This window comes from Cherax quadricarinatus, chromosome 16 (assembly GCF_038502225.1).
Source record: "Cherax quadricarinatus isolate ZL_2023a chromosome 16, ASM3850222v1, whole genome shotgun sequence".
Taxonomy (NCBI): domain Eukaryota; kingdom Metazoa; phylum Arthropoda; class Malacostraca; order Decapoda; family Parastacidae; genus Cherax; species Cherax quadricarinatus.
The window spans coordinates 25,694,635-25,709,224 of record NC_091307.1 but is presented as its reverse complement, the minus strand read 5'-3'; the positions used below and the strand labels follow the sequence as shown (position 1 = coordinate 25,709,224).

At 40.7% G+C, this 14,590-nt stretch overlaps 1 protein-coding gene across 1 annotated transcript in view; it reads right to left on the bottom strand.

The window, feature by feature from the left end:
- The window catches only part of LOC128688905 (neuronal acetylcholine receptor subunit alpha-6), a 28,904-nt gene extending 17,342 nt beyond the window's left edge, over nucleotides 1-11,562 (bottom strand). Inside the window, exons 1-4 of the mRNA XM_053776945.2 lie at nucleotides 11,263-11,562; nucleotides 5,468-5,649; nucleotides 2,015-2,124; nucleotides 12-228 (exon numbers count right to left, since the gene is read on the bottom strand). Coding sequence (XP_053632920.1) covers nucleotides 12-228; nucleotides 2,015-2,124; nucleotides 5,468-5,649; nucleotides 11,263-11,320 — 567 coding nt within the window. The 5' untranslated portion in view covers nucleotides 11,321-11,562. The remainder of the gene's footprint in view (nucleotides 1-11; nucleotides 229-2,014; nucleotides 2,125-5,467; nucleotides 5,650-11,262) is intronic.
- Nucleotides 11,563-14,590: the final 3,028 nt, after the last annotated feature.

Sequence of the window (14,590 nt, the reverse complement as noted above, 5' to 3'; positions counted from 1 at the left end):
AAGGTACTCACTTTTGAGGTATTACTCCACAACTGCAAGTCAACTTGCCACCCATGATAGGTCCAGGCACCAATGTAGAATTCACAAGTTTGGGTGTCATATGGCCAGTGAGTGGAGTCTAGAGGGCACTCTACCCTGTAGGCACCAGGGGGCACCCAGTTGACTGTCCCATCACTCAATACTATGGCTTTAACACTGCCATAGTGGTTAACCTCAGTGATGTCAGCACTGTAACACAAATTTAGCAAGTGCTGCATGACTCCTATGGGTTTAAAGTATTCTTTGAATGCAATAATAAAAATAGTATAAATTTAAGGAGAAATGTTCTGCATTACTTCTGTGCTGCTACTGTAAAATTAGTTTCCAGCATGTGTTCAAGAGTCCAGTAGGCTTATGTGTTCTCTGTAGGCTGTGTATACTATTTCATAATTACTTTTATTTATAATAGATTTTTTATGTAATATTGTCTCTTGTTATTGTTCTTAGTGTTTAGTGTTTTATTTTATTACTGGTGTTCTGTATTTTGACTATGTATAAGGTGTTAAACATGTGTGCTTGTGTTAGCAGCATTGCTGAATGGCCAATCCAGCTTTAGTGCTCTTTTTGCAAATGTAATAAAAGTACAGTGGAACCTCGGTTTTCGTGATTAATCCGTACGAAAACTGAAACAATATTCCCCTAAGAAATAATATAAATCCAATTAATCCATTCCAGACACCCAAAAATATTAACAAAAAATACATTTTATAGAGAATAACTACAGTTTTACATACAGAAAATAATGAGAAATAAATATAAATGACTTATGAAATGGATAAATGAACATTTAACATCACTTTTACCTTTATTGAAGACTCGTTGTCATATGGAAGACGGCAAGGAGGGAAGAGGGAGGAGGAGAGGTTATTGTTTGGAAGGGGAATCCTCATCCATAAGGAATTCAGGTATCAAGGCCCAATCTAGGGTTACTTCCCTTCTTTACCTTTTACTGCCACTAGGACCAGTTTGAGTCACTGGACCCCATTGCACAAAAAATCTGTCCAGAGAGGTCTGTTTCTGGCGTCTCTTTAAGATTTGCCTAAAATGGTACAAGGCATTGTCATTGAACATGTTGCAGACACAGCTTGCAACAGCTTTGTTAGGGTAATATTTCTCCACAAAACTTTGCAACTCATTCCACACATATCCTTAATCACTGAAGAAGGCACATTCTCCCCTCTCTCTTCCTCCTCCTCTGAAGCAATTTCCTCAGCTGCAGTCTGTTGCTGTTCCAGTTGAAGGTCTTGCAACTCTTCAGTGGTTAGCTCTTCCCTGTGGTTGTCCACCAACTCTTCCACATCCTGGCCACTCACATCCAACACCATGGACTTTCCCAAAGACAACAGATTCCACAACAGGCATAGGGTCATCATTGTCAGCCTCAAACCCTTCAAAAGGACACATTCTGGCCACAATTTTCTCCAAGCAGAGTTCATTGTCCTAGAAGTCACTCCCTGCCAAGCCTGATCTATAAGGCTTATGCAACTGAGGATATTAAAGCAATTCCTCCAGAACTCTCTTAGGGTCAATTCAGTGTCCGAGGTCACTTCAAAGCACTTTTGAAACAGTGCTTTGGTGAAGAGCTGGCACTTGGAACTTTCTTTGGCCCCATGGTGACTTATTTAGCAGTCACACTCAATAAACAAGCATAAAAAACAATGGATTATGTATTACAAAATGTTTCGGATGAACACGCGGGGTGATGCTCACTCAATGAGAAACAAAGGCATACTGAATCACGAACGCATGGGATGCTTTGTGTGGGCGCTCAATTCCAGGAAATGAGTGGCCGAGTTACGTGGGCAGGCGGACGAGTTCGGTACAGACCATTTTCAACTGTACGAAAACCAAGCGGATGCACGAAAACTGGGACAAAATTTCAATGAAAAAAGTTGTCAAAAACCGAACTTATAAAAACTAGGGCATACGAAAACCGAGGTTCCACTGTTCTTATATTGTGTGGATGTACACTCACTTGTTGTAGAGGTGAATTTCTGGGAGCCAGATCTCCTCCTCAGCAAAGTGGAGCAACTTGAGTCCTCCATAATCCTTGTAGTCCCAGGAGAGGCGTGGGTCCTGCCATTTCTGTTGCAACAAGATTCATATATTCATTATTCACAATATGTTTAGCAAAATATAATATCCTCCTGGTAACACTATGCTATGCAAATGTATACTGTAATTTAGCATTTTATTTTAAGAACTTTATGTTGTTAATAAGAGTAGGTGCAGTAGGTTCAGCAAGACTGAGTCCAGCACTGGCAAGCTAGCAGTTGTCATGTGTAAACAAGCACAGTGCTACGTTCATTGACTTAATAAACCTTTAATTGAAGCAAAATATCATCAATAAATCAAGTTTTTTTCCCTCTGCATGTGGTGTCTGTACCCAGCCAGCTGACACTACTATATTGCCATGGCCTGTCAACGCCCCAACTACACCATTGTACAGTATTAAGCACATCATCATTAGGCTTGCACCACTGAATGGCTCCGCTTATGACAAATACCTGAGCCTGAGAAACAACTAAATTAAATTTCTGAATGCTCTGGGTAAGCTCATGCCTGCATTAATAAAATGTCCACCTCTGCAATAACCAATAGTGGTGAAGAGAGCTAGGGACTTGATCACACATAGTAAGTTTGTAATCTTTTGATATAGCCCATCCTCTTAATCAACATCAACATATGACTTTGGCTAAGAACATGGGATTGACTGTTTATTGTTGTCTGCTCAGTGGGTCTGTTTTTTTCTCATCCTTCAAAAATTTCTATATACAATATTTTATGCATTCTTGCATATACTTACATTAGGGTATGTGGTAACTCCTATATTTTGCTTGTAGATGACAATCTAGCCTAATGAACTAAATTAAATTAAATAGTGCATATTGAGAAATTTGCTTAAAATCGTATGTAAAAAAAATTGATGTTTGCTTTAGGAGGATGGGTTGTATGATATCAAGGTAACAACTAATCAATGTCTCAAGAAACTGTAATGACATGATTGCAAACAAACCATGGTATGGAGTTTTTATGACTCACTCACCGCAAGTTCAGTCCCCGCTTGTACTGTGGTTTTTTAATCAGTCTTGCAATAAAATCCTTACAGAGTGCTGTTGACCTACCCATTACTAGGTGACCAGGGGCAGCAGCTGCAAGGAGACTTGCATAGTTGATAGCATCCCCAGCCCACACACTGAGGTCTGGGTATTGTTCCATCATGGGTGAGACATTGGGCATGTTTCCTTACACCTGCTGTCCCTGTTCACCAAGCATTATATAGATGCCTGGGCATCAGACGACTGTTGTGGATCACATCCTGGGGAACAATTAACCTAAGTTGCCTCCCAAAATGCTCTGCATAACCAGGGGCTTTCTATTTAGTATGTCAATAATGTCAGTTGCCTACTATTTATACAGAACATTAAACTCCAATGTCAATCCTCCACTCAAACTTCTCCTAGACAGCTTCAACAGAACACACAGGCACAAAACACTTTTTGACATCCCTCGTGTCCGTCTCACACTTTGCAAAAATGCAATGCACATAAAGGGCCCTAAGTTCTGGAACTCTTTGCCTGAAGCAGCAAGAGGTCCCCTGCTCACAGCTCAGTTTAGGATCATACTCGAAAATCATCTCATCTCTCAATAATAAACCTACCCACACCATGCTAAACCCCAACCAAATTCAAAGCAACTCCCAAAATACTTTATTATCCCTTAACTATTAAGCCATTTTTACAAACTTATAAATGTATGTTTGTATCACTAACTGTACTACCTCATATTAATAAGAGTAAATAAACTTAATTACAAACTTCAAAATGTATGATTGATTGTATCATAAATTGTACTACATGTACCTCATATTAATAATAAGAGTGAAACATAGAATACGTATTTGTATTCTACCAGTGTAAAAGAACCTAATTTTGTACTTAAAATTGTAAGACTGTAATAAATTGTACTACTTCATTAACAATAGAGTTAATATTGACTGCTTGTATTCTACCACTCTTCACCTGTCTAGACTTAAGTAGTCTATAAGTATTAGGTTAAGTCTGCCCAAAATGCCTCAGTATGATAGTGACTTTCTTTGCTCCAATCATACTATGATATGTAAACACACATTGTAATTTTAGCAAAATAAATAAATATTTTATTTTATTTATAGTTAGGTTTCTAATTGTTGTATCACGTACTTGTAGAAATAAAGATTATTACAGTGGACCCCTGGTTAACGATATTTTTTCACTCCAGAAGTATGTTCAGGTGCCAGTACTGACCGAATTTGTTCCCATAAGGAATATTGTGAAGTGGATTAGTCCATTTCAGACCCCCAAACATACACGTACAAACGCACTTACATAAATACACTTACATAATTGGTCGCATTCGGAGGTGATCGTTATGCAGGGGTCCACTGTATTATTATTATTTGTTCAACACGACGGCTGTTTCCCACCAAGGCAGGGTGACCCAAAAAAAGAAAGAAACACTTTCACCATCACTCAATACTTTCACCATCACTCACACAAAATTATATGTTTTGCTGGCCTGGGAATCAGTACAGGTAGTTATACATACACGTATAAGATACTGCTGTTACCTTGTTATTCCTTGTTTGGCACACCTACTTCCTTTATTTCTGGTAAAAGCATTACTAAATACCTTTTTACAATAACTAACATTGCCATTTGGTTACTTCATTCTCAGTAAACAATCTTACTCTATGAAAGTCATGAATCCACAGGCAGAAAGAGAGGGAAGCAAAATTTTCTGTATATTTTGATTTTCAGCTGAGGTCTCTTATTAACAAGAGTAGGAGTGACAGGACCTCAGTTGAAGATTGAAATACAGTATTCAGTAAACTCTGCTTTCCTTTTTGTAGTGTAGTCTCTGAAAAAAAGAATTGCTGGACTGAAATGTACATAAATGAAAAGTTTGTTGCCAATCATATATCAAACAGAAAAGATTAAAAACGAACTGAAAGCAAAAAGTCAGATGACCAGATGTCGATGTTTTATATTTTCCAAGTTCCCTGGTAAAGCTCATAAAACTTGTGTATTTTATGCATCCTTTTTCCAATCTTTTTTTTTTTTTTGCGGTCACTATGTGTTCCTGCCACCTATCATAGCATTCATTACACTTCCTTTGGAACATATTACTCTTTATTACTTTATATGATGTGCTAAATCCATGTGGGTCACTGTATTACCTTTGGAAAAAGTAGCATCAGTGTTTGCATCTAACCCATAAATTGGAAATGGAAATTAAATGTTCTGTATCTCCTGGATCATTATCAAGCCAACTCAGTGGTCCAGAACAGATTCAAACATTTACTAGTTTCCATGTTTTGTTTGTTTTGTGTGTGTGTGCATGGATTGTTGCAGCCAGGGTATTGTGATTTAGTATTGCTAGAACTAACCATTCTGACCCACGCATTCATGTTAAATATCTGCTTGTCCTCCTCGATCCACATGCCCATGGGAATCATCTCAACGTAAACAGTGGTAGTGCCGTTGCTGGTACGCTGAGGCAGTGCGTGCTTGTCGTAGTCTGTCAGTAACTTATGGCGTAGTTCCTCAGTCTTGCTGGTGATGGGGTCGTCTGTCAAGGGACAAGTGAAGCCATTATGTGCCTCTTGTCATCTTGTAACTACTGCCCACAGGATGGGAATGGGGTGTACATTAAAAGTAACAATACCAAAGGGCACCCTCCTACAACACTTTATTACTTATTCTCAACACTGAATTCAAACTTGAAATTGTACATGAGTGACAGATTTAAGGTGTTGGGCAGACAGTGATACTGAGGATGTGACAGATGGGAATATAGACTATGGCTGGAGTTAAGGAAAACTAGGTTATAATAAAAAAAAACTAGAGAAGCATTACTGGGCCTATCATTATTATATTCATAGGGAAGTTCCATACTCATAGAGGTCATCGAGTGCCTGGGTAATGGGATGTAATTAAGTTTGATACAAAGTAAGGGTTGCTCTAGTTCCTTGGAACACAATTCCTTTACCAGAATCCAGGCATTTTCTTGAAGGGAACTGCTGGGCCTGGTACTGTACTGGCTCTTACTAGGCAAATTCTACTAACACCCACTTTATCCAGTCTATAACTGTTTTAAAATTTTTAACACTGATCCAATTATTCACTAAAGTGACTAAAAGACTTCCTCCCATCCATAACCATAGCACCAAACCAATGTTTTTGTATAGCCTTTATAAATCTAAATTTATCCTGCTTAGGTCATTACTGAGAGTTTTGTTGCATTAAGATATTTTCAGCACTTTATTGACTGTATATTCCATTTTTACTGTTATTTTCTATTTGTACACTTCAATTACGTCCACCTAATTCTATGTATTTTTTCAGTGTGAATTTTATTACATTCAGGAGTACTAAACCTGTAAGTCATACACAGAGCCTTAGGAATGGGAGGCAATCAGATTCAATTCAAGGATTAAAAACTCTTCACTGACATCAAGACACTTCCCCGAATGAGTTCTTTAACCTAAGCTCAGTACTTATAACCTATCTTTGTAGAAAAGTTTTCTGATATTCTTCTATGTATGTTTTTCCAGCGAATTTGAGCCCGGTGGCCTAGTGTGTGGCCCGGTGGCCTGGTAGCTAAAGCTCCCGCTTCACACACGGAGGGCCCGGGTTCGATTCCCGGCGGGTGGAAACATTTCGACACGTTTCCTTACACCTGTTGTCCTGTTCACCTAGCAGCAAATAGGTACCTGGGTGTTAGTCGACTGGTGTGGGTCGCATCCTGGGGGACAAGATTAAGGACCCCAATGGAAATAAGTTAGACAGTCCTCGATGACGCACTGACTTTCTTGGGTTATCCTGGGTGGCTAACCCTCCGGGGTTAAAAATCCGAACGAAATCTTATCTTATCTTATAGAGACCAGAATGGAGCTGCAAAATGCAAATACTTTTTAATATAAAGGCAAGAAGTTTTTAGAATATTAAAAACACTTATGCACTGTTACGGTGGATTTTGAACTCTGCTAACCAAACCCTTCAGCCTTTTTTTTGCCTTCAGTTTGATTAATTTGTCTACAGCATTTAGTTTTAAGAGGAAGGTGGTGGATATGGGCTGAGAAATGTAGTGAATCATGATAGGTGGTAAGAAAGTTTGACAGGTGGTACTAGAGAGCATGACAGATGGTGACAATGACAACATGACAAACAGCGATAACATACAACCACTGAATGGCTATGATCAGCAATGCAAATGTGTTGCATGAACATAGGTACATAATAATGGAAGAACTGCAAGGCCTAATGGCCCATGCTAGGCAGGTCCAATTTACACTCATCCACTCATAAGAACACTGCTGCAGGCCTACTGGCCCAACCTTTTCCCAGAGCTACCCAAGGATTTGCTTCAATACTTCAAGTACTAATCAAACCCAGCTCTTCTCACTCATATACTTTAAGCTACCCGAGTTCTTTCCTCAGTGATGCTACTTGGAAGTCTTTATCCACTCATGTACAACTTTATATCACACCGGCCGATTCCCACCAAGGCAGGGTGGCCCGAAAAAGAAAAACTTTCACCATCATTCACTCCATCACTGTCTTGCCAGAAGGGTGCTTTACACTACAGTTTTTAAACTGCAACATTAACACCCCTCCTTCAGAGTGCAGGCACTGTACTTCCCATCTCCAGGACTCAAGTCCGGCCTGCCGGTTTCCCTGAATCCCTTCATAAATGTTACTTTGCTCACACTCCAACAGCACGTCAAGTATTAAAAAACCATTTGTCTCCATTCACTCCTATCAAACACGCTCACGCATGCCTGCTGGAAGTCCAAGCCCCTCGCACACAAAACCTCCTTTACCCCCTCCCTCCAACCCTTCCTAGGCCGACCCCTACCCCGCCTTCCTTCCACTACAGACTGATACACTCTTGAAGTCATTCTGTTTCGCTCCATTCTCTCTACATGTCCGAACCACCTCAACAACCCTTCCTCAGCCCTCTGGACAACAGTTTTGGTAATCCCGCACCTCCTCCTAACTTCCAAACTACGAATTCTCTGCATTATATTCACACCACACATTGCCCTCAGACATGACATCTCCACTGCCTCCAGCCTTCTCCTCGCTGCAACATTCATCACCCACGCTTCACACCCATATAAGAGCGTTGGTAAAACTATACTCTCATACATTCCCCTCTTTGCCTCCAAGGACAAAGTTCTTTGTCTCCACAGACTCCTAAGTGCACCACTCACTCTTTTTCCCTCATCAATTCTATGATTCACCTCATCTTTCATAGACCCATCCGCTGACACGTCCACTCCCAAATATCTGAATACGTTCACCTCCTCCATACTCTCTCCCTCCAATCTGATATTCAATCTTTCATCACCTAATCTTTTTGTTATCCTCATAACCTTACTCTTTCCTGTATTCACCTTTAATTTTCTTCTTTTGCACACCCTACCAAATTCATCCACCAATCTCTGCAACTTCTCTTCAGAATCTCCCAAGAGCACAGTGTCATCAGCAAAGAGCAGCTGTGACAACTCCCACTTTGTGTGTGATTCTTTATCTTTTAACTCCACGCCTCTTGCCAAGACCCTCGCATTTACTTCTCTTACAACCCCATCTATAAATATATTAAACAACCACGGTGACATCACACATCCTTGTCTAAGGCCTACTTTTACTGGGAAAAAATTTCCCTCTTTCCTACATACTCTAACTTGAGCCTCACTATCCTCGTAAAAACTCTTCACTGCTTTCAGTAACCTACCTCCTACACCATACACTTGCAACATCTGCCACATTGCCCCCCTATCCACCCTGTCATACGCCTTTTCCAAATCCATAAATGCCACAAAGACCTCTTTAGCCTTATCTAAATACTGTTCACTTATATGTTTCACTGTAAACACCTGGTCCACACACCCCCTACCTTTCCTAAAGCCTCCTTGTTCATCTGCTATCCTATTCTCCGTCTTACTCTTAATTCTTTCAATTATAACTCTACCATACACTTTACCAGGTACACTCAACAGACTTATCCCCCTATAATTTTTGCACTCTCTTTTATCCCCTTTGCCTTTATACAAAGGAACTATGCATGCTCTCTGCCAATCCCTAGGTACCTTACCCTCTTCCATACATTTATTAAATAATTGCACCAACCACTCCAAAACTATATCCCCACCTGCTTTTAACATTTCTATCTTTATCCCATCAATCCCGGCTGCCTTACCCCCTTTCATTTTACCTACTGCCTCACGAACTTCCCCCACACTCACAACTGGCTCTTCCTCACTCCTACAAGATGTTATTCCTCCTTGCCCTATACACGAAATCACAGCTTCCCTATCTTCATCAACATTTAACAATTCCTCAAAATATTCCTTCCATCTTCCCAATACCTCTAACTCTCCATTTAATAACTCTCCTCTCCTATTTTTAACTGACAAATCCATTTGTTCTCTAGGCTTTCTTAACTTGTTAATCTCACTCCAAAACTTTTTCTTATTTTCAACAAAATTTGTTGATAACATCTCACCCACTCTCTCATTTGCTCTCTTTTTACATTGCTTCACCACTCTCTTAACTTCTCTCTTTTTCTCCATATACTCTTCCCTCCTTGCATCACTTCTACTTTGTAAAAACTTCTCATATGCTAACTTTTTCTCCCTTACTACTCTCTTTACATCATCATTCCACCAATCGCTCCTCTTCCCTCCTGCACCCACTTTCCTGTAACCACAAACTTCTGCTGAACACTCTAACACTACATTTTTAAACCTACCCCATACCTCTTCGACCCCATTGCCTATGCTCTCATTAGCCCATCTATCCTCCAATAGCTGTTTATATCTTACCCTAACTGCCTCCTCTTTTAGTTTATAAACCTTCACCTCTCTCTTCCCTGATGCTTCTATTCTCCTTGTATCCCATCTACCTTTTACTCTCAGTGTAGCTACAACTAGAAAGTGATCTGATATATCTGTGGCCCCTCTATAAACATGTACATCCTGAAGTCTACTCAACAGTCTTTTATCTACCAATACATAATCCAACAAACTACTGTCATTTCGCCCTACATCATATCGTGTATACTTATTTATCCTCTTTTTCTTAAAATATGTATTACCTATAACTAAACCCCTTTCTATACAAAGTTCAATCAAAGGGCTCCCATTATCATTTACACCTGGCACCCCAAACTTACCTACCACACCCTCTCTAAAAGTTTCTCCTACTTTAGCATTCAAGTCCCCTACCACAATTACTCTCTCACTTGGTTCAAAGGCTCCTATACATTCACTTAACATCTCCCAAAATCTCTCTCTCTCCTCTGCATTCCTCTCTTCTCCAGGTGCATACACACTTATTATGACCCACTTCTCGCATCCAACCTTTACTTTAATCCACATAATTCTTGAATTTACACATTCATATTCTCTTTTCTCCTTCCATAACTGATCATTTAACATTACTGCTACCCCTTCCTTTGCTCTAACTCTCTCAGATACTCCAGATTTAATCCCATTTATTTCCCCCCACTGAAACTCTCCTACCCCCTTCAGCTTTGTTTCGCTTAGGGCCAGGACATCCAACTTCTTTTCATTCATAACATCAGCAATCATCTGTTTCTTGTCATCCGCACTACATCCACGCACATTTAAGCAACCCAGTTTTATAAAGTTTTTCTTCTTCTCTTTTTTAGTAATTGTATACAGGAGAAGGGGTTACTAGCCCATTGCTCCCGGCATTTTAGTCGCCTCATACGACACGCATGGCTTACGGAGGAAAGATTCTTTTCCACTTCCCCATGGACAATAGAAGAAATAAAAAAGAACAAGAGCTATTTAGAAAAAGGAGAAAAACCTGGTTACCAATACTTTCTCATATCCTTTCTCAATCTAAAATTTGTGCAACTTGAATCCATTACTGGAGGCTGGTGTTACCAAGGCAAACATCCCAAGTGTGAAGTTGAATGATGTATGTACTTGACAGGATGTACCTGCCTGGATGTGTGATGTACCTGTTAGGACATGTGATGTACCTGTCAGGCATGATGTAGCTGTCAGGACGTGTGATGTACCTGCCAGAACGTGTGATGTACCTGTCAGGACATGTGATGTACCTGCCAGGATGTGTGATGTACCTTTCAGGATGTGTGATGTACCTGTCAGGATGTGTGATGTACCTGCCTGGACATGTGATGTACCTGCAAAAACATGGAGGGTGAAAACCATAACTGTTAATGCCACTGTCAGCCTCGCCATCTGGTTCTGCCTCTTGAGTGATCAGGTACTGAGAAAATCCTATGTAGTTCTCTTCTCCATGCAGAAATTATCTTAAATATTCTTCACACAACTTATAGCGTGTCCCTGTGTGGCACTAAACATTGCACAGTCCTACGCACTACCAACAATAAATTTTCTTGTGATAGAAGAGTGGCAGTGCTGGTGTATATAGTAGAGGGTTGTGCCTGGAAGTGGCATATGGTTGAGGAGGCTGAGAGGACTGGAGGGTCAGTGTGTGGATAGCCCCTCCTCCTGCAACATTCTATATGGGCAGGGAGGCTCAAGTGACAGTGCCAGTGGTAACTGGCACCAGCTGGTCACTGTTATCCTCATCCTTGCTCATTATTCAGATTTACTGTTCACTCTAAACTTCTGTTGCTCTTTGCATGGCAATACTGTTATTAGAGTCAGTGGCATGCAATAAAATACTTTGGGGGTTATACAATATGGAAGGCAATCATGTTTGATCCAAGGAAAGGAAGACAACTTCAAGTCCTTAGATTAAGAGCCCTTCACTAAAATCAAGGCACCTCCCACTGTAAGAAAAAACTCTGGCCTCTGCACCTTCTTAGAGTGTTAGGTAAGACACATATGCAACAGTTAGGTATCTTTATTTCGAAACGTTTCGCCTACACAGTAGGCTTCTTCAGTCTGGATTTGAGAGGGCTGCATTGGCTGGATTTGAGAGGGACCTGACCTCCCAACATCTGCGTTCTACTAGTGACCTACGTCTCACCTCCTGGCGCTATATAAGGCTCCATCCTGTCACTTCTACTCCATATTGTTTCAGACTACGGAACAATGCTCTTCTCCAGACTGAGGGACTGACCACCTCAAAACTTTAAGGGTGATGGACTGATTACATCGTCTTCAAGTCTCTTCTGCTTCTATCAACTTTTCTGTACTCGACTGAAGAAGCCTACTGTGTAGGCAAAACGTTTCGAAATAAAGATACCTAACTGTTGCATATGTGTCTTACCTAACAACCTGTTGGTATTTTATACCATTTTAATGTTCAATCTGTCAGACACTGCAACACAAGGGTATCTTGGTATGGACCTGAAATCAACTTCGACAACCTCTACTAGTGAGAACGGCTGGATTTGAGAGGGACCTGACCTCCCAACATCTGTGTTCTACTAGTGACCTACGTCTCACCTCCTGGCGCTATATCAGGCTCCATCCTGTCACTTCTACTCCATATTGTTTCAGACTATGGAACAATGCTCTTCTCCAGACTGAGGGACTGACCACCTCAAAACTTTAAGGGTGATGGACTGATTACATCGTCTTCAAGTCTCTTCTGCTTCTATCAACTTTTCTGTACTCAACTGAAGAAGCCTACTGTGTAGGTGAAACGTTTCGAAATAAAGATACCTAACTGTTGCATATGTGTCTTACCTAACAACCTGTCGGTATTTTATACCATTTTAATGTTCATCTTCTTAGAGCTCCCTCTTCCTTGATCAAAGCAAGCCATTACTGTTTCTTCATCCAAATATTTTTATTTTACATTATTATTATTATCATATTCATGGTAAGCATTAAGCCCATTAGGGTCATTCAGTACCTGGGTAATAGGAGATAATCAGGTTTGATTATAAGAAGAGGAGAGTCATTCTAATTCCTTGGACAAAAAGTTTGTTATTCAGATTTTTGTTGTGACGACTAAAGAAAACTGTTGACTTCTTGATGTGAAACGGAAGAGGAAATGGAAAAAAATGCAGCAGAGTCACTGTCGTAGAATCATTGCAGCAGTCACTGTATCAAGAGTGTAACAGACCTGTGGATGGTAATGACCCATACCCATCTGGGTGGTAATCACCTTATATCTACCCTGTGGATGGTAATTACATACTTCATATCCAGCCTGTGGGTGGTAATCATAAAAATTACAAAGGCACATCATAGGTCCAGGAAGTGGACCTATGATGTGCCATTTATTATACATGCAAATTCTGACATAGGAACTGATATAATAGATGGCAGGTCCACTATCAGCACTTAATGTCCACATTTCCCGATGCTAGCGCCTGCCAGCACCCTTCCTGATGGGTGCTGGTATTACCAGTGATGTAGACCTATGTGGTTAGTTAATACTTTATGAATACTGAATTACAATAAGAATATGGTACCTAGTGTCACTACCTGTCAGAGATATGGTAGGAAGTAGAATGATATAGACCTAGAGGGTCCATGTATACCTGACCTGGACCTGGAGGGTCCAGGTGCACCTGACTTGGACCTGGAGGGTAGTGTCAATGTAGATATATGGTAGATAGTATTAATGTAGACCTATGGTAGGTAGTGTTAATGTAGACCTATGGTAGGTAGTGCCAATGTAGACCCATGGTAGGTAATGTCAGTGTAGACCTATGGTAGGTAGTGTCAATGTAGACCTATGGTAGGTAGCATCACTGTAGACCTATGGTAGGTAGTGTCAATGTGGACCTATGGTAGGTAGTGTCATTGTAGACCTATGGTAGATAGCATCATTGTAGGCCTATGGTAGATAGTGTTAGTGTAGACCTATGGTAGGTAGTGTTGATGGAGACCTATGGTAGGTAGTCTCAATGCAGACCTATGGTAGATAGCATCAATGTAGACCTATGGCAGGTAGTGTCAATATAGACCTATGGTAGGTAGTGTCAATGTAGACTTATGGTAGATAGCATCACTGTAGACCTATGGTAGATAGTGTCAGTGTAGACCTATGGTAGGTAGTGTCAATGTAGACTTATGGTAGGTAGTGTGAGTGGTGTAGTCAGGGAAGCAGCCACCAGACACCAGGGGGGTGGAACAACCAGCTTGTATGCTGGGTCAGGTTACAACTGGTTAATATTACTGCAGAGTGTTATATAGGGGGAGTGTGTGTTGGAGGAGTGTTGTGTTGGGTGTGTGTGTGTTGGAGGAGTGTTGTGTTGGGGTGTGTGTGTGATGGAGGTGTATTTTGTTGGGGGAGTGTATGTTGTAGGAGAGTATTGTGTTGGAGGAGTATTGTGTTGGAGGAGTATTGTGTTGGAGGAGTGTTGTGTTGGAGGAGTGCTGTGTTGAGAGTGTTGTGTTTGTGATGGGGAGTGATGTAGGAGTGTTGGGGGTGTGGGGAGGGGAAGGTCACTATAGCATCAAGATGCATTTAACATTATGGAGTTATATTTATTCCCCCTCTCTCTCTCACGCATTTGGACACATACATATATACACACCCAAACACATACATGCACGCATGCACACACGCACACGCGCACA